A 20,426-nucleotide genomic window follows, 5' to 3' on the forward strand; every position below is an offset into this window, starting at 1 on the left:
GTGGGCCCTTGCCACGTGCTTGGATCTGGTGCCTTAGAGCTGCCGCCGTGTTCCCTGCCCTCCAGGGGTGCAGAGTGGTGACGCAGGGTGTGGCTGTCTTGCAGAAATCTCCTTCAGAGTGTGGATGTGTGGGGGCAGCCTAGAGATTGTCCCCTGCAGCCGAGTGGGCCATGTCTTCCGGAAAAAGCACCCGTACATTTTCCCGGATGGAAACGCCAACACATACATAAAGTAAGTGACTTACCCAGGGGCTCTGCGGGCAGCACAAAGTGAGGGCTTTCTTTATGATGGGATGCAGCTGTGCCAGGTTCTCTGGTAGGTTTCTGGAGTGCTCTGGATTCTCAGGATCCCCACGTCATGCTCCCTGAGACTCGGCCTAAGCAGGGGAGGTTGGGCCTGCCCATCCAGCATTGGGCAGGAGGCCCCAAGGCTGCTCTCCACGTTGATTCCCAGGCTTGTGAAGGCCCCACCTCCGGGCTCAGGGGCTTCAGATCCCTGGGCGGCACCATCCTGCAGGGCTGGGGCTCTGGGTAATGGGTTTGTTTTTGCCCTGAGTTGTAGACAACCTCCTATTTCCACCTTCAGGCTGGGCCATCAGAGGTAAGGTCCTTGGGAAGATTTGGGAATGGGGACAGGACAGAGACCCCAGGAACTCAGTGACCCAGTGGTTCCCACTTGTCTATTCCTGCTCTCCCTTTGGACTCATTTCTCTTTGTCTGAGTTTTTCTTTTTCCATCTTTCTCTTGTTTTAAAAATAATTCATGTCCATCCCTTTTTTCCTTTGTTCATCTTGTCTCTAGCTCCTCTCCTTTCCTTCTCCTACTGTCATCTGACAGCTCCACTCAACCACTTACCCCCTTTTCTATTGTTTCCTTACTGCCATTGGGTCATGTAGGGAGGAAGAAGTGAAGCATCTCTTTGGGTGTTTTTCCTCCCACTTGGGGTGTCATTTCCCAGTTCCGTGTTCTTCCTTCCTTGGTTTTTCACATGTGTGAACAGGTGTGCATCAGGTCCTAACACAGCAGTTTCAGAGTTGACATGGGGTTTCAGCAGGGGGAAAGTTGACAACACTTTTTGCAGAAACGTGGTAGGCCAGGGCTGGGCAACGAGAAACCCAGCAGGAGGGAGCAGGGAAATCAAAGTCAGGGCTGCCTCAGCTCTCATGTTTCCTAAGGGGAAGGTGAGCTGGGGGCATGGGGTGTAGGAAAAATGGGGCCGTGATGCGGGATGAGAGGATAGAGCCTTGGGCTCCAGAACATTCATTGTCTTTAGGTCCAGGCCCTGGTCAGTGGGCACCCTGAATGCCAGGTTCAAGAAAGGTGGCAGGGGTGTCTCCTACGCAGCTCCCAGTTTGCTGATGGTTAGGCCAGGGAAGGAGCCAGCGAGGCACTATAACTGCCTTCAGTGCACCGGGAAGCGGGCTGTGTACACATGACTGTCATTTCAGGTCCACTGACTGGCTTGGAAGGGCTTGCCGTGCTCCTCTATCAAATGTCTCTGCTCCAAACCAAACCAGAAATCTGGAGGAGCATTCCCTTGTTTAGTGAGAGCCCAGGTTCACTTACGTGGGCCCGGCAGGGGCTGTTCCCACACTGCCCCCGCATCCAGTAGTTTTCCCATGTCCCCTCTCGAGTCTGAGGCTCCGCCTCATATCTCTGCCTCCCTGACTGCTGAATGGTGCCATGTGCCATGTCAGTCTCTGCCCTTTCTCTGTGACCCTCAGGGTCAGATGCAGAGCAAATGCCTGATTTAAGAAACTAGAGTGCTGGATATTAGATTGGATATTAGATTAAAAAACTAATATCCAACAGAGATGGCTTGATTACTTCCTTTACACCTGCACCAAGTTATTCCCATGGCCGGGGATGACCGTGGGACTGGCTTTCCTCTCGGAGAGCTGGGACCTCAGCACACACCTGTGCAAAGGGGGAACATTGGAGGAAGAGCCTGGGGACAGCCAGAATGAGATGGCCACCGTAGCAATGTGCCGAGTTCTCCTGGCTGTTTCCCCACACACACCCTTTTTTTATTTTTATTTTTTGAGAGTCACAGAAGCTCCATTTCTGGAGTAATTTTTCTTTTGGAGAGGAATTTGCCATTACGGCTAAAATCCTGTGTGCTGGTAAACTCCCTGTTGGAGACTGGGTAGGACTTGGCTGGGCTCAGCACCCAGGGAAGAAGAGTATTAACTGGATTGTGGTGGCCCCCACCCAGGGGGCTCCTGCCAGCTTGCCCATGTATGTATTTTAACTGGACGCATCATAGGTCCTCATGGACAGCCCCTCCCTCCACCCCCTGTCTCCCCAGGAACACCAAGCGGACAGCTGAAGTGTGGATGGATGAATACAAGCAATACTATTATGCTGCCCGGCCATTCGCCCTGGAGAGGCCCTTTGGAAAGTAAGAGTCCCTTCTGGTTGATTTGTGCAGAGGGTCAAGAAGAGCCCCAGCTCACAGGCCAGGCGAGTGGGTCCTGGCAGGCCTGGTGCTCATCTGGTCTCCCAGGCCACTCAGCCCCTCTAGGGCCCAAGCTCTTCCCCTTCGGATCCCCTCTTGGGGCTGATAGCGCCTCTACGGTGCTCCAGCATCATGGGAGTGCCAGCAGACAGGGAAAGGAATTAAGTGCCAGATACCATGACGTAAGATACCTCATTAGTACTAAACACTCAGAGAAATGGGTGTAATGGCCCCGGTCTCACAGACAAGGAGACGGAGGTTTCTCCAGCTTCAGTCAGTGGCTGTAGATCACAGCACTGTTAAGACGAGGATGAGATACAAAGCACATCTGTCTTCCTTCAAAACTATACACTGCATTCCCCAACCCACAACTTTTTGATAGAGAAAAGTGACAACTTCATTTATGTTATATTTTGATTTGGCCTGAGGGACAACCGGTGGCTTTTTGCCATCTAGTGTCCCTCAGTCATGCAAAGGCTGTTAAGGGTTTGCAGCCTGCACTTCATAGGTCCAGTCCCTGGCTGCTCGCAGGGATTGAATCAGGCCCTGCCAGGAGGATCTGCATCTCTGAGATCACACACCTGCACTGTCCCTCCTTTCTCTCCCCAAGAGCCTCTCGAGGCCTTGGCTCTGCGTCCTCCTCTAACTTCTGGTCCTTGGGTGGCCCCGTCCAGCCCCCTCCTTTCTGCACTTCCTCCCTCTCCAGCTTGGATTCCACTCTCTTGCTTAAAGAGAGGGTGTAAAAAATGTCCTCAGCTCTTTTGCCCATTGTGCATCTTTCAACACCCGAGGCAAGGTTTCCTCAATCCTGGATGCACCTGACTGTGTACCTTTTCCTCCCCCGCGCACAGGCCGCTGAATGGGGCTGGGAAATAGCAGCTGGCTCTGTCAGTCTCCCCCAGCCTCAGGGAGGCCCTCAGGAGGCCCATTGGTGCTGCCGCCTTTCATGGCCAGCACTCACCTTCCATCTCTGTTAAACCTGCCCTCCCCAAATCCTGAGTCCGCAGGCTCCTCCCACTCACAGCAGGTGATCCTTCTGTCCTACAGATGAAACTGCACCTACTTCCCAAGACCAGCCAACCTATAAACTTCACTGTGTCTGCACCGTCCTTCATTTCTTTCATCAGCAAGCTCAAGGTGTGTCTCCTGCCCTGTCAGGCCAGCCCTCCACCTGTACTCCAGACACACCTTTGATCTGCCTTCATTCACAAATCAACATTTATAGTTCCCTCTGCTTGGATTCATCTCCTCTGCCTTCTGGCTCAGGGCTTCTAAAACTTCAATGTGCACATAGATCTCCAGGGGATCGTGTTAAAATGGGGATGCTGATTCGATAGAGTTGCGTTTCTAATAAGCTCCTAGGTGATGCCATGCTGTTGGTCTGAGGACTTTAACTCAAGGAGAAAGTTCTAGAGCATGGTTCCCAAACTAGCCTGCACATCACAATAATCTGGGGGAGCTTCAAAAAACTATACTCCACCCCAGTAGAGTAACTTAGTCTGGGGTGTGGCTTGGGCTGTAGAATTTTTAAAAGGCTACACACCCAGGTGAATTTACCGTACAGACTACGGGAACCACAGTTCTGGGGGATTTTGCCTCCATGGGTTTTCACTCTCCTTGATCCCTAGTCTCTTTTCTCTGCTGCACGCTTCCCATCAGCATTTAAACTGATTTGGTGTCTTACTTTTTTTTTTTGTCTTACATCTTTTTAAAAAGTGTTTTTAAAGGAAGAGGAGGAATGGAAACAAACTCTCCTGCCGTCCAGCATTGCTCATCACCTACACCCCCGTCTTCTGTCCCTTCAGAGCCAAGCTTCATGAAACAACTGCTTGCACTTGCTGTCTGTGGCTCCTTGTTCTCCTCTCCTCACTGTGATCTGAGGCCTTGCCCTGCCCCCTGGGGTCGCTCCCGCCTGCTGCGATCACTCCCACCTGGCCCACCCCGGCTCCCTGGTCCCCCTTGCGTGGCATCCTCTCTATTACTCCAGCCCTCAGACGCACCTCTGATCTCTGCCTTTCTGTACCTGTAGTCTTGGCTCTTGTCCTGCTGCTCAGGCTCTACCTTCTTGGTCCCACTGGCAGCCTCAGCTTCCTCTTTCCACCCTTACTTGTTGGTCTTCCCAAAGGGTCTTCCCTCTTCGTACTGTACATCATCCCTGGCATCCACCACTTCTGAGCTACTGGTACTCAGACCTCTGTAGACTCTAAGCAACCTGGAGACAGACCTGGTGATGCCATGCTTTTGGTCTGAGGACTTTAACTCAAGGAGAAAGTTCTAGAGGATGGTTCCCAAATTAGCTTGCACATCACAATAATCTGGGGGAGCTTCAAAAAACTCTACTCCACCCCAGTAGAGTAACAGTCTGGGGTGTGGCTTGGGCTGTAGAATTGACCTGGACCTCTCCTCTGAGCTCCAGGGCCTTAATGTCCAAGTAGCAGCTGGACATCTCCACCTGGATGTCTCCCAGGCTCCCCAACACAAGTCCTAAACTGAACTCACCCACTTTGCTCCTGAACTTGTTCCTCATCCTGTATCCCCCATCTCAGTGAACGTTCTTCCTTGCATTCTGGTGTCCTAGTCAGAAATCCAGGTGTCAACCTTGACTCCTCCCTCCGATCTCCTCCCACGTCCAAACAGCCACCACGTCCAGTGATCCTGCCTCATTCCCACACTAAGCACCCAAGTCCTGGCTAAGCATTCAGCAATTTTTTTAAAAAGTCATTTCTGTCCCCATGTTGCTTAGAGTCTGCTGAGGCAGTGTGGTTAGTGCTGTACGAGAAGCCCTGGGGCCCTGAGAACACCTGGTCCAGTCGGATGGAAGGAGGTGTGACTGGCCAGAGCAGGGACCATTCTGTGGTCACCAGGGAAGACAGGGTGTAAATGGAGCTCAGGTGGGCACTGATGGTGCAGATGGTGAGAAGAGGAGGGACTTGACCCTGTCACATCTCTCCATCCCCACCCCCTAAAAGCGTGACCAGCTGGGTTTCTGCAGCCATCCCTCTACTGCTCTCCATGTCTCCAGCTTTGCCCCAGCAGAGCCATTCGCCATCTGTACAATGCTCGGAAGTGCAAGCCTCACCACGTCATGCTCTGCTTAGAACCCATCAATTGCTTCTCATTGCCCTCAGCCCAAACTCCTCCACAGAGCCTCCCAAGACCCTTTATAGTCTGTCTCCATCTCACATCCCACTCATTTCCCTGCTTCCTCCCCCGTGTACATACATTCATACACACATAGAACCTTCAGTGCTGCTCCTGCCAACAGAATTCTCGCTTCTTCCCATGCACCGTCTCTCTTTGCTGTTCCCCTGCCTCTACCCCGGGGCCCTCACCTCACACACTTTCAGATTTGTCTAGATGAGGTCCACTTTTCCTTCCAGATAACAGCTTCAGCATCACCACCACCTTGACCACCATCGACTGGACAAGCAAGGGTACACTTCTGAGGTGCTCCCACAGCCCGCGAGTGCCCACCCCACGTCCACGTGGGGTTGTGATCACTTGTTTCATTTCCATTCTCTGTTGCTGGAAAGCTCGCCTATCCCCCATTGGGTACGATGCCTGACATATAATAGGTGCTCAATTAATGTTTGATGAGCAAATATATGACCAGATCCTAGAACCCAAGGAGAGGATTCTTTGAGGCTGGGATGGTCAGGGGTGGTATTTTGACTGCAGAATCTAAATAGAGATTTGGGATTTGGGTAAGTAGACTCAGAGCCCTGGCAGTAAATCATTAACAACCCACTGAACATACCTATAGCCTTGTTTTTAATGAAAGTAAAACCACTCCCAAATTCCATTTTCAAGTAAAAGCACAGGTCCTCAGTGTCATTGTCACATCACTGTGAGATATTTCTGGGTGTTTCCATTACTAGAGCCACAGTCTGGAGCTCTAGAAATCTCTCTTGGTTAATTTCTCTAGCACCCTCCAGAAAGAGGTGGGTGCAGGCTGCAATTTGTGCTTCCTGTCCCTGGCACAGCCATGTTCTGTTTTTTTATCTGTTCCTGCCCCTGTATCCCAGCATCGAGAGCAGATTGGACTTGCGGAGGAATCTCCAGTGCCAGAGTTTCAGGTGGTACCTGGAGAACGTCTATCCTGAACTCAGGTACCTGCCCCACCCTTTGAGCCTTTTCTGATGGCAAGGAGATGCCCTCAGCTGGCTTGGTCTGGAGAAGGGACAGCCCATGACCAACTGGATGAGAGTTTTTAAGTGTATGGGGATCTGAGAAGACCTATTTGCTCTTCTTATCCCTGAAAGGATATTATGTTAGGAATTATATTAATCAGTGGCAGGAGGGCTTGAGGTTAGCTAGTAGCAGTGTTTCCCAACTGCTGGGGTTTGATCCCACCATGTGACCTAAGAGCATGGACCCGCCGACATGGACTCCATTCCAGAGTCCTTCTACCCTGGGACTCCTGGTCTTTCCTTGCTGCCTTGCTCCTAGAGACACCCCCTTCCTCGAGCAGTGCAGACCTTGTAACAGCCCAGGATGAAATGCCCCTCAAAGCACTGCCTCGACCTCTGGCTGCTCGTGTTACAATCCAAGGAGCATCAGATTCTCATCTCTCCTGTGGCATTCCTCTAGAGTCCCCAAGGACTCCTCCATCCAGAAGGGCAATATCCGACAGAGGCAGAAGTGCCTAGAGTCTCAAAAGCAGAATAACCAAGAGATCTCCAAGGTCAAGTTAAGTCCTTGTATCAAGATCAAAGGCGAGGATATAAAGTCCCAGGTAAGTAACTGGTTAGGGATCTGAGAATGTGCATGGATCAGCTTCCATCACCTGCTTTTATATGACACCAGGGTCCAGTTATACCCAGAGTTCAGCAGCAGAGTAGAAGTACGATTCCCTCACTCTGGAACTAGGTCACTCTGTTAAGTTTCCAAATGCATGGAATTTCTTTGAAAGATGCTTTCCAGGCAACATGGTGCCTATAGGAAATTGCCATTAAATTAGCAGGGTTTGGTGATCAGCCCGCTAAGAATAGATGTGGGCTGGGTCTGCAGGGCAAGTGGTATAGCTACTTTGCAAATATGAAATAACAAAATGAGAAATGCATGCTGCTGGCTGATGCTGCTCCAGGGTGAAATACCTCCTCTCTGAGTCTCCCCAGTGATTTAACCCTGACTTCCAGGCAGTCAGATCAGCTTTGGTAAAACCATCACCATTGCTGGCTGCCCCTATCTCTAGGCAGGGCCCTCATTCATCCCTGTCCTGTGCTCAGCAGGCCTGTGCCCCCACCTCTGCTATCTCCTGCTTCCCCCAAATCTGGAGGAACCACTGTAGTCCCTTCTCAGAAATGTTTCCTTGTGCCATAGTTGATTGATCAACATAGCACCCCCATGTTCTGTAGGTCATTGTTCTCCCTTCTGAGGACAGACCTCTCAGAGGTCATTGACAAAGCCACAGCCTGTCTCAACCTCTGTAACTCCTGGCCTGCTGGATGCATGAAAGCACATTCGTCTTGTAACTTCCCTCCTGGCTCCAGGGGTGTGCATGGTCCTGATTCTCCTTCCTTCCTGCCCTTTCTGTCTGTCAGCTTTGCTAGTTCATGGCTCTGCTGTCACACCCTTATGGTGAGTATACGCCAGGCTTCGCAGGTCCCTGTTCTTTAATCTGTAAATGCTTTCTTGGAGATTTTATCCATACTTCCAGCTTTGGCACTCTTCTCTGTTTCATCGATTCACAGAATGTGTGTCTTCATCCATGAATTCATTCATTCATTCACTATGTTCTCCACTAACTGTGAAGATGCAAAGATGAAAGGCTAGGTCACAGGCCTCCATGATCCCTCAAGGGATCTACTGCAGAAATAAACAAGTAAGCAGCCATTCTGATGTAAACTCTGTCCTGGATAGCTTTGCCCAAGGCACTGTAGGAACACTGAGAGTTGGTATCCAAATATGCAAGATGATCAGAGTCCTCCTCCTAGAGGACTGGAAAATGAGCTGCTTCCTGAGAGATGAGTGGAAGTTGGTCATGTCAGGAAGGGGAGAAAGGGCGTCTGAGGAACCATAGCATGTTCGGAGGCCTGGGGCTGAGACTGAGCCATCAAGCAAGCGCACAGCCATACAAACTCACCTGCAACCCAAGCCTACTGATTTCAGCAAGCAACTGTAAGGCACCCCTGCTGTCTCCCCCTCCCACTAATTCTCTCCATGTGACTCCCTCTCTTAGCCTCCACGGGTCCCATCTGTCCCTCTGCCATGGCTCCTCTTCTTCCTGCATCCCCATTTCTACGGGTTCCATCACTTCTTCCCTCAGCATAGCTGCTCTTGGACCCTGTGTTCGCTTCCTCATGTTTGACTAGCCTTCGTCAGCCCCGGCACTGTTGACATTTTGGGCTGGGTGGCTCTTTGTGGTGGGAGCAGTCCTGAGCTGTAGGCTGTAGGTTGCCTCCCCAGCAGCCTCCCCGGCCTATGCCCACCCGATGCCAGTAGCATGCCCCTCACACTAGTCATGGCAACCAAACTCTGCAGGCTCCACCAAATGCCCCTGGCCTCCATGCAAACTGCCCCAGCTGGGAACTGCTATGTTAGATTATGGCCACAGCCTCCATTCCCTGCCCCTCATCCTTCATCTGACATGTCATCAAACCATTGTTCCCCATCTCAGTGCAGCCTTCAGTGGCTCCCCATTGTCTACCACAAAAATCCACACTCGGCGTGGAGTTTGAAGCATTGCACTACTGGCGTCTGGCTTGCTGGGACTCTGTCATCTCTCTGCTCCAGCAGGACACAGGAGGGGGCTGCCTGAGTCAGACAGGAAAAGGGAGAAGAAAGAGGGTTCAGTTTTGCCTCAAGTATGGCAGCCTGGTTGGGAACATCACAAGCTGCTCAAGTGGCACTTTGTAAAATGTGGCTAGGTGACACACATTCCTCTCTTCAGGATCTGTGTGTGGATGCTGCTTGTGATGTATCCCAGCAGCCAGAATGTTGTCCCCTTTTCGTGGGACAGGAATTTGCTTGATATTCCTCTAGCAAGGCAGGCCTTTTCCGGTACTGAATGTCTGGCTGCATAGGGAAGTGGGAGGAGGACAGCCCCAGCACCCTGGGTCTCAGGGAGAGTTCCCCCAATAGCCGGACCCTGGCGAGAGGTTGCCAGGCCTTTATTTGACCATAGGGTAATAGTACCTATCCCAGCTGACCTTCCAGTGGGGTGAGAAAGGAGAGGAAAAGGTAGTCATCTGTGGGAGAGCAACAGTTATCAGTCACAGTGTCTTCAAGTGAGAAAATAGTCTTTTCTAGAAGATGGTGCCAAACTGTCATTCCTCTGTGCTTTGGAGAGAACAACTGGGTTTGCGTAGTAACGGTGTAAGGTCAGGATAAGGAGGAATATTGAGATAGAAATATGTTCAGTGTGCTCAAGTGGACACCATTGGGTGCCCCTGGTGCACAGGGCACCAGGCTGCGTGCCAGCTGAGGGTAGAGTTGTACTGGATTAACACAGCCTCTTCTAGAGGGGGCTGCAGCCAACAGCAGGACTGGGGTGTGTATCTGTGATCCTGGAGGTGTTGAACCTACTTTAGATGGATAGAAATCCACATAACTATTTCAGCTAGAAGGATCCCCCAGGTGTGTGTGTGCATGCTTGTGTGTGTGTGTGTGCATGCTCATCTTTGCATGTGGATGAGGAGTATACACCCTCTTAGGACTGACGTGTGTTACCTCTCTCCTCCTGTCAGTATCTGTTCCTCCCCACGGAAACTCTCAGGCCTGTCCTGCTGCTGCCCAGCCCTCTCTGCCCATGCATATGGCACGAAGCCTTCCTCCACTAACCCTGCTCTGTCTCTTCTCCTCTTCTGTGTCCCTCCACTTGTCCTGCCTCTTGGCTTGTCTGGAGGGAGTCACGTCAGCCCCCCAGCTCTTCGTGGACTCATTCGGCCCCCTCTCCTGCTCCCACCTCTTCTGTCACTGAGAGGACACATCAAGGAAGTGACACAAGAACCCTGTGGCACAGGGTCACTGTCAGCCTCATAGATGATGAAACCAAGGCCTAGAGGTCACCCAAGGTCATGCACTGGTACATGATGAAGGCTGGACTTGGGAAATCTGGTTGCCACAGTTCAGCTCGGCTACTGCTGCTGCTGTCAGAGGCATGGCTGGTTCTGGGATCCTTTTATTCAAATCTAATAAGCGGAGAAGAGGTCTGTCCCTGAGTTCCACATTCCAGGTTGTAAATATTAAAACCATAGATTAGCCTCACCGTGACAGGCGATAGCCGGCAACAGATTCTTCTTCTTGGCCAGCTCCCAAAGGCAACCCTCTGAGAAGGGAGACAAAGGTCACACCCCATGTTGGGGACTGGGAAGGAGGCAGACCAGAGAGTAGGCCCCTTCCCTATCATTGCTGGGAACTGGGGACCCCACACCAGACCAGGGAACATGCACGGTGCTGGCTCCTGGCCTGGGCCTGCCCCACCACTGCGAACTCCCAGCCTGTATATCCACGCTTGGCCACCCCCTCTAAACAGTCCCCCTTGAACCTAAGTACATGTCCACCCTTGGAGGACAGACCTGGGGTGAAATCCATGCAAGTCCTAAAATTAGACTCAGGCATTTGAGTGGGGGGCTCTGGGGTCCTAGGCATCTAGAGGGAAAGCACACCAGAGGGTGGGAGCCCAGGGCTCTGCCTTCTGCTTCCAGCTGGCCACTCACTGCCCAGGGGGTATGTCCTCAGCACATGGGTGTCCTCATTGTAGAAAGGACACTGTGGGACCACGGCTGTCCTCTGGCTCTGCTGCTGGCTCACGTCCCCACTCCACCCTGGCCCCATCTATCTGTCACCCTGCCTTTCTTCTCTTTTTTGGCTGGTTTGTTAACCTTGGTAGCAAAATGTTTACTCTGAGTTTGTATGGAAGATGTTGGCAAACTGATGCCTGGGTGGAATGAGAGAGAAATACCAGTACTTGTTTACCAATCTGTAAATGAGTGAAGCCCACGAAGCCTCTAGGTGAACAAGTTTCCTCTTAACTGTATTGTATTTAAGTATTTGTGAAAGACAGAAGGAAGACAGATGCGCCAGCCTAGTTGCTGTCCCAGTGTAAAGGAAGGGGAGGAACATCAATTACAAATTTTCTAGTGTGTCCTTCTCCCTGTGTCCCCAGCAGTTGAGGCTACTCTCTTGTGAGGTGTGTGTGCAGGCAGCTGCATACCTGTGAGGGTGAGGGGAGGGAAGAGCTATTTCCCCAAACCTGGACGCCTCTTGGTACCTCTCGGTGAGTCTGCCAGTGAGCCAGGCTGCCAGCATGTCACCACCACCATGCCACCCTTCCTCCCTGAGTTTTCTCAGCATACCCTTGAAACAGCCCCTCACAACTGCCTCTGTGGCATTTCCTGACAAGGGCTGTAGGGGTGTGTATGTGTGGCCTTCAGTGTGGTCTGGGGGGCCCGTGGCCCTGGATGCTCTTGGCTCAGGTTCTGTCTTACCAAGGAGGCCCCACGTTCACAGGCCACCCCCGGGTCTGCTCCTGGCGTGCCCAGAGTAACTACCGACCTCGGTCCCCCTTCCATGGCATCCTACCTGCCTCCCAGGATCTCTGGGGATGAAGCAGACAGTGAGTGTGAAGCTGCAGAATGCACAGGTGCCTTAGTAGTGAGCTGTGTTGGCCACATAGCCACAGCACAGTGGGCAGTGCCCCTGCATTCAGTGTTTCTTCTATCATTCACTATTCGCCGCCCAGAAGAAATTTTGAACCATCAGCAACTGATGTGGGCTTCTGTGGTGAACACACAGCCCCTGACTTCTCTCCTTGTGCAAAACTTTCTCCTCATCAACCACTGCTCCTTCCCACATGTCATAAAAATACTGTCCGTAAACTGTGGGGGGGTGGGGCCAGGCCCTGGGGTAAGTTCTCCATGTGCATCGTCTTGTGTAATCTTCACAGTGACCCCGTGAGCCTTGTCCTGTTATTACTCCCACTTCACAGACGGAGTGAGCGAGGCTCAGAGATGTTGACTGATGCTATCCAGGTCATACACGAGCAACGGCAGGTCAGACAACAGGCCTGCTGCCTCCAAAACCAAACCCTTATAACTAGGCTAGGTTTTCTTTCTCAACTTCAGCACTGTCGGCATTGGTACCAACATTAGTTGGTACCCATGAGTCTTTGTGGTGGGCACTGTCCTGTGCATTTTAGGATGTAGCAGCATCCCTCGCCTTGCCCACTAGGGGCCAGTTAAAATATGTCCAGGCACTGCCAAATGTGCCCTGCATAGGTGACTGGAGCAAGGTGGGAATCCCAGTTGGAAACCACTGCCCTAGGTTGATTGCCTCTTGCCTGCAGAGATGGCCCAGGACCATTCCAAGATCAGCCCCTGTGCCTGGGCCCCATCTCATCTTCATGCCTGCCTCTGTCAGAACATTGCTGCTTCAGTTACCTCCTCCTAAGAAAACCTTTCATCTCTGCTCCTCCATCCAGCACAAGACAGCAAGCCCCAGGCTGGGTGCTGCAGCCCATCTCATCCCAGCTGTCAGCTGTAGCCAGATGGGCATTTACTAGAGAGAGGTCGGCTGCCCCCTGCCCAGCCCTCTTCCCCTCTCCAACCCACAGTGGCTATCTCCAGAGACTTCCTCTGAGCACAGAGGGCCTTATGGCTGCCCAGCCTGGACCATGCCCTCCCCATCTTCTATTCCCCTCTTCCCTGGCAGGAGCAAAGGGGCTGGAGGGCCAAGGGTGGACCCCCTCCTCCTCAGCCCCTTGCTGGCCTGTCCCACCCACACAGCACCAAGATGTCCTCTGGATATGGCTGTGTCCTGTGCGTGGGAGAGCAGGGGCTGTGACTGTGCCAGTCCCCTAAATCAAGGCAGCAGCGATGGCCCAGGGCTCACCCATCCAGGTCAGGCTAGCCTGAGCAGCCACTGCCGCCTTCTGGAATCCACTGCGGACTCCGGGATTCATTTAATAAACCCATTTATCACCTGCCCTTCTGTGGAGCCTGACGGGCCTCAGAATGGGAATCAGAAAGCCTCTCCTTGCTTTTCACCCCACCTGCTCCTGTGTTCTGCTTACCTTTCTCCTCTCCTCCTTTGCAGAAGTGTCCCAAGAGCAGCGTTCCTCTGGGACATTGTGAGGCTGACTGACTTCAGTGCCGGTAAAGACTGGCTGTTGAAAGTCCACTTAGTGCAAGGACTTCCATTCCCATCTGCTCCTGTGCATTCACCCCTTGAGGATCTTGAGATGGTCTCCTTAGACTCCAGCCACAGCCCCCAGGGTGTGCTATATGCATTCCTTCCCCAAAGGTTGTGGATGGGGTGTCTCAGATGTTAAAGGAGCTACCACTCGCCACCCACCCCACATCCACAGCACTTCCAGTTTTTGAAGCCCCTGGGATATTGAAGAAATGCCAAATATTCAGAAACTGGTATATTTTAAGTTTTTTTGTTTATCAATTAATGCTTTAACATAAAAATTACAGAGCTAGTTATTATGGTGATCATGAGATGACTGCAGAACTTATTTTTAAAATGCTGATTCACGGTTCACTGTAAGCTATGTGGTTGGGTAGTGGGTTGGAGGGAATGGCCCTCATCTTCTTTCCAGATTACTGACTGTATGCTTAGCCTCATTTCCAGACAATGGCAGAGGTCTAAAGTTATGGCCAGTTGTAGGACAGGCCTGGGCAAATGGCTCCATGGCAGCTCTGCCCTTGGGCTGGGCCTGGGTTTGGGAACTTCTGTCCCCTCCCCACAGGGCAAGGAATCCTCTGGGCCCACACCCAGGGCCTGTTCCCACCTTCACCATCACACTTCAGATGTCTGGAATCTCCCACTCAAACGGTCCGAGTCTGATCTGAGGACCTGCGTGGATCTCACCCTCCAAGAGTGGACTGTGTCCCTGGTGTACACACCTAGGTTCAAAGGGGGACTGTTTAGAGGGGGTGGCCAAGCACGGGTATGCAGGATGGGAGTTTGCAGTGGCAGGGCAGGCCCAGTCTGGGAGCCAGCACTGTGTGTGTCCACTGGTCTGGTGTGGAGTCCCCAGTTCCCAGCAACAATAGGGAAGGGGCCTACTCTCTGGTCTGCCTCCTTCCCAGTCCCCAACATGGGATATGACCTTTGTCTCCCTTCTCAGAGGGTTGCCTTTGGGAGCTGGCCAAGAAGAAGAATCTGTTGCCAGCTATCACCTGTCACGGTGGGGCTGATCTATGGTTTTAATATTTACAACCTGGAATGTGGAACTCAGGGACAGACCTCATCTCCCATGACTAAACTTCAATGAAAGGGCTCCAGAACCAGCCATGACTCTGGCAGGGGAGCTGTTGGAAAGAGTCGGTGCAGGGGGCACTTACTAGGACCTGACTATGGCTAATCTCTCTGAGCCTTATTTCCACCACCTGTAAAATGGGAATAATAGTAATAGCTACCTAATAAGATGTTTATGAAGATTGCATAAATCTGTATAAAGTTCCCAGAACAGGAGCTTGGTGCACAGTAAGTGTTCAGTAAATGTTAGCTGTTATTAGCTGTACCATGACAATTATTACATCGCCTCTGCACAAACAGACATCTTTCCCCTTTCCCCTTATCCCAGAGGAAGGCAAGTGGTACATGTAGAATGGTGTTCACAAGGCCATAGGAGACCCTCTTGATATGTCCCAAGGAGTATGTTTCATAGCTTCTTCTTATAAAAAAATTTATATGTAGTATAGAAATAGGTGGAAAAGTATAAAGAACCCCCTTGCATTCATCCCCAGGCTGTAACAATTCTCTGCTCACAGCCAGTCTTTTTCCATCTATATTTCCATCCACTCCCCAGGGAATACTTTCTGGTCTAGGTCTTCTCCCAACAGTAGCAATCCAAAAGGGACAAAAGAGTCACCAGACAGGTGCCTAGGGGACAATGGCTCCCACTGGGCTGGTGGCCCCATCCTGATGTGAGGGCCAGGGCAAGGTCCCAGATCAGGAGAGGCTGTGGTCAGCATCCAGGTGGCCTGGTGGGAGCAGCAGAAGGGCCCAAGCTTGTGGGAGAGGAGGTGGAACAAGCCAGATCACAGAAAGACATTAAAGATGTTGGGAGAAGACCCAGGGCTAGGGGGTGGCTGCTGTGAGTTGGGCCTCACAGAACGTCCCCTTCCTTCTGCCCTCAGAACTGTGCTTGTCCCAGCAGGTTTCGCAGCTTCTCCCCCTGCAGGAGCTCCGGGGCCAAATGCTCTGTGCACTGCAGCTCTAGAGCAGGCGCCCTCCTGGAATAGCTTCACTACTCAGGACTTCCTTTCCTTCTCCACTTGTCCACTCCCCCGCTCAGACTGCATCCTCCTTCCCTTTGTCCCTCCCTCTGCCTCTTCTCATAACTCTCATGAGCTCAGAACACCCTTCTGGACTCCTTTACAAAGTGAAGGGACGTTCTAAAGATGGTCAGGGGATGGCCTGCCAGGCAGCTGCTTGAAAAGTCGAGTGTGGGAAATGGACACCCATTCAAACAGAGAAACTGGAGATGGAGCAGCTTGGCTCCCACCCAAAGCCCAGGTTTGTTCGGCTCCTCCCAGAGGATGGTCCCCTTCATGGGGTGTGGAGGCCAAGACTTCAGTGGGGGCATTACCTACGAGGCTTGGCTCTTGAGTAGCATTTTTCAAGGTGATCTTGTTGACATTTGATTTCTGCTCAGACCCCAGTGCTTTTTACCAAGCTATGCTGATTACCACATGTAGGCACAATAGTACTAATCCCGTTGGTGGTAGCTTCCGTAGATCCTGCCTGAACCTTCTTGGCCTCTTCCCCTCCAGGTATGGGCCTTCACATACACCCAGCAGATCCTCCAAGAGGAGCTGTGCCTGTCAGTCATCACCTTGTTCCCTGGTGCCCCAGTGGTTCTTGTCCTTTGCAAGAATGGAGATGACAAACAGGTAAGAGCTTGTGCATCCACCCTGGAGTGTGTGCCTTCGATACTGTGACTGCCTGCGTAGGCCTAAATCTGTGCATAGGACAAGAGATAAACTCTAGAGGAGGAAAGGTTGATAAGAATGAGGTCTTTATGGTTAGAAGAGGGGAGGAGAATGCTGCCTGTGATACCATCCGCGGTGCCAGCAGCACTGGTCAGTTTGTTGCATGGAAGCCTGTTGGCCTCGTTGGGCCACAGTGTGTATGCACATCTTGCACCATCCGGTCTTGCCCTGATGCCCACCTGGAGTCCCAGGGCAGAAGAGTACTGAGATAAAGCCTTCAGAGCTACAAGGACAAGTAAGACTTGAACCTTTGCTTTCAGGGGCCTTCGGCTCCAGCAGGATGTCCACCAAAATTCATAGCACTCTGGATGCACCAGGTGCCCAGTTCCTCTGGCAGCAAGATGTTGGCTACCCTTGGTTTTCTGCCAGCTGGGTATTTGCCAAGGTTCAAATGCCCATGTTATGGCTCACTGGTTGTGTGACTCATGGCAGGTTACTGGACCTCTCTGAGCTTCTGTGACATGGGGTTGAGGATGCCCACCATGTGGGGTAGGTGTTTAGAGCGGTTAACTGAGATGGTCCATGGCACCTGGTCGTTGGTGATCTCCAGTACGTGTCCCTCTCCTCCCTCCTTGTCATGCAAGGTGAAGTCTGGGGAACCAGCCGCATGAGACCTTGTCTGTGCTTGGGGCCCTTGTGTGAGGCACTTCAGAGGAGGAGAGGTTTGTGGTGTGGGGTGCTGCCCAAGAGCCCCTGCACGCCTCCTGCATCGCCATCCCCCTGCTTGCTCCCGCTTCTTCCTGATGGTGTGATACCGAGTGTGGATCATTTTTCTGGTTACTCCTGTGACTAACTTGCTTCATATTTTCTGGCCTATTGCTCAGAAAGTTATTGCCTTCTAATGAGTTTTCCTAGCAAACATATTGATTTTGCTTTTACTTTTTTTAATTTGATAAAAAAGAAAAAAACCAACAACAATACCCGGCAAAGCAATTCATTGTAGCATTTTTCCTCCATGAGACTGTGAAGGCGAGTCTCCGGGGGACCCTAGCCATGTGGTGTAAGCATTTGTGATCACGCTGGAACTCCTGGTATTACTGATAGGACTCAGGGCTTTAGCCAGGGAGTCCTGCATCATCCTCTCTCCTCTCCATCTTCTCAGCAATGGACCAAGACTGGTTCCCGCATCGAGCACATTGCGTCTCACCTCTGCCTGGACACGGACATGTTTGGTGATGGCACTGAGAATGGCAGGGAAATCGTTGTCAACCCTTGTGAGTCTTCACTTATGAGCCAGCACTGGGACATGGTGAGCTCTTGAGGATCCGTTCCGGAACCGAGAGGGACCATGGGGGGCATTCCCCCCATGAGAAGCAGACTGGAAATCAGGCTGCAAGTGGCCCACAACTACTGCAGATGCTCTGACCTGGGAGACAGATGCAGAGTCCCCCAGGAGAGGAGCACATGTCTCAGGGAGGATGGTGGAAAATATTGCAAGCCAAATGGGGCTCAAAGACAAATCCCACGTGTTCTGTGCCGTTAAGTTCCAGTCCTGGCCTGATCTGCCCCTAATAGGTATCTGGACACAGATATATAATGGGAAGTATTTATGTTGTTCCCTTTCTTACAAAAGAGGCCAGAAAGAAAAGCCTTCCTTGTCACTAGGCTAGAACTAAACTGAGAGATGAAGAAAGGAGGTTGTTTTCAAAACAAATAAAGGAACCTTAGAAGTTTTCTCTATGTATCTCTTACTTTGTTTCTACTGATGTTAGCTCAAGGCCAGACTAAGTTCTCCATTAGGAGGTAGGGAGGTGGTGGGGTCCTGTGGCAGAGAGGACAGCAGGGGTGGGACACCAGTGCTCTTACCCTGGGCCACCACCGACAAGCTGTGTGACCTTAAAAAGACACATAACTTCTCTGGCCCTTCATCTCCTATTATGTCAAGTCAGGGAGTAGTTGTGGATCTATGTTTCTTACCCAGGGATGCAGTCTGTCTTCTCCAGGAAAATCATACCTGTTCAGGGGCTCTAGGTTCCTTGTGAGCCTGCTCTAGTAGGTCCAGGTTGGGGCCCTACAGGCTCGTCAGCTGATTCTGATACGGTTAGAATTGCTCCTGGTTGGATTTGCTGTCCTAGATGTCTCTAGGATTATTATGGCTTTACAGTCTGTGACCATTAGCATAGAAGTTTCTTACACTAATAGGTTCCCAGTGTGCTCTGGGAACTGGGTATGTCCATGCTTATTAACTAGAGTTTAAGAAAAGAAACAATCCATATTGTTTGAAAGTTCCCAAAATAAGCCTGTACATTCTCGAGGTAAATTCACCACCTGCTGTTTAGTAGCAGTCCTTATTCTCTATTGCTGAGTAACAAATTACCCCAAAACTCAGCAGCTTAAAGCAGCACACATTTGTTATCTCACTGTTTCCATGGGCCAAGAATCTGGGCACAGCTTCACGGGTCCCCTGCTCCAGAGTGACTCAGAAGGCTGTGATCAAGAGATCGACAGTGGCTGTAGCCATCTCAGGCTCATTTGGGTAGGTGTGTGCCAAGCTCACTCAGCGGTGGTTGGCAGGATTTGGTTCCTCACAGGCTGTCAGCCAGAAGCTGCTCCAGGTCCATGTCAACAGCAGCCAGCATCACCACAGCAAACAAGCCAGAAAGGCAAGCGGGCTGGCAAGCTGCAGGCCACCGTCTTCTATAAACCCAACTGCACAAAGTACCTCCCTTTTCTCACTTCTGCCACATTCTGTTGGATAGAAGCAAGTCATTAGGCCCAGCACACACGGGGAGAGGGCTACCCCAGAGAGCTGGTGCTGGGAGGGGGGAACGTTGGAGCAGCTTTAGAATCCCTCTGCCACAGTGACTATTATCCCTAAACAGAGATCCGTCTCACCTTCATCTAGAAAGCCTTCAGTGGTGGGTGGCTGTTCATGCTCAGCATGTGAAATCCACTCCCGGGCATGACTGCAGGTGTGGAAAGTGAAGGGCTGCATGTACAGACCCAGAATCTGCTCTGGTGGTTGTGTTTGCTAATGCAATCCTCTTATTGCCTTCTTTACAGTGTGGCTCTTGTGAGGCTGTTTCACTCCCCACTGTGAGAGGGAGAGGAGATCACAGATAGATAAAGACATCTATAGAAGATGTTCCAGTGCCTCCTTTAGCTGTGTGTCCACAAGGTTTAAACCAGCCCTGCAGAAGAGACAGACGGACAGGCTTACCAGCGCTCTTTCCCCTTAGAGGCACTGCGCTAAAATGACTAGAGAGCTGGTACTGTCCTCATCTGCTCCTTTTCTCCCTCTATCTGTGCCTGCCCTTGAGTTCCCTGTGGCAGGAAAGCTATGTCTTGCTTTATCCACAGCTCTGAGCTGGGCACCTCCAGCTCTCAGCCAATGTTGCCTTATGTTGATGACCGGAAAAACTATTTTTTGTCCAAGATGAAGCAACTGTACTTACATTTTTCTGCCCCTTTACAGTCACAGAGTGTAGGTGACCTTGGGTCTCTCTTGAACAGCTGAGGAAATGGGAAACAGGAATCTGCCCCAGGAGAACAAATATTTTTATCTCTGCTGCTTTGAAGAGGCAGAGAGCCCACACTCAGTGATCCCGCTGACCTCAGCCACCTCACTGACCTCCCTCTTCCTGGTGAAAGGCCTCGGGCAACAGGACAAGTCATTGTGAAGGATGCTCAGGGTAACCTGCTTTTGGAGACACGATGGTTCACATGTGGGCTGCAGGGCATGCATCCTAAGTATTCCTAAGTCGAAGGCAGAGGTTAAAACTGATGAAATGATAGGAATCACAACCACTGTGTGGAGTTATCCAAACACCCTCTACCCATTAAGCTGATGGCGATGAGGCCAAGGCAAGAATAATTCATAAATTAAAAGCAAGAATAACAGCAGTTCCAAACCTCCTCCAATCCAAGACAAAGCTCAGGACCCCCTGACAGAACAGTGACCTGCTCCAGCAATGCCTGCGGCCTGCAGTCACACGGTGTGGCCAAGCCCTGCCTGCAAAGGCCTCTGGGTGGATGCTGAGTTAGAGTCCTCAGTCAGCTCTTGTCAGTTCCCTTAGCGTGGAA

The 20,426-nt window shown here is 51.5% G+C and overlaps 1 protein-coding gene across 3 annotated transcripts in view; it reads left to right on the forward strand.

Annotated features, from left to right (window-relative positions):
- The window catches only part of GALNT14 (polypeptide N-acetylgalactosaminyltransferase 14), a 214,723-nt gene extending 196,646 nt beyond the window's left edge, over positions 1 to 18,077 (forward strand). Inside the window, exons 10-15 of one of the 3 annotated variants that reach the window (XM_037009398.2) lie at positions 105 to 231; positions 2,308 to 2,400; positions 6,483 to 6,566; positions 7,048 to 7,192; positions 16,185 to 16,304; positions 17,506 to 18,077. In XM_037009398.2, the coding sequence (XP_036865293.1) occupies positions 105 to 231; positions 2,308 to 2,400; positions 6,483 to 6,566; positions 7,048 to 7,192; positions 16,185 to 16,304; positions 17,506 to 17,664 (728 nt within the window). In that variant the 3' untranslated portion in view covers positions 17,665 to 18,077. The remainder of the gene's footprint in view (positions 1 to 104; positions 232 to 2,307; positions 2,401 to 6,482; positions 6,567 to 7,047; positions 7,193 to 16,184; positions 16,305 to 17,505) is intronic. The other 2 variants (XM_037009399.2, XM_037009401.2) reach the window with 2 other exon arrangements.
- The last annotated feature ends 2,349 nt before the right edge of the window (positions 18,078 to 20,426 follow it).

Source organism: Manis javanica, chromosome 1 (genome assembly GCF_040802235.1).
Source record: "Manis javanica isolate MJ-LG chromosome 1, MJ_LKY, whole genome shotgun sequence".
Taxonomy (NCBI): Eukaryota; Metazoa; Chordata; class Mammalia; order Pholidota; family Manidae; genus Manis; species Manis javanica.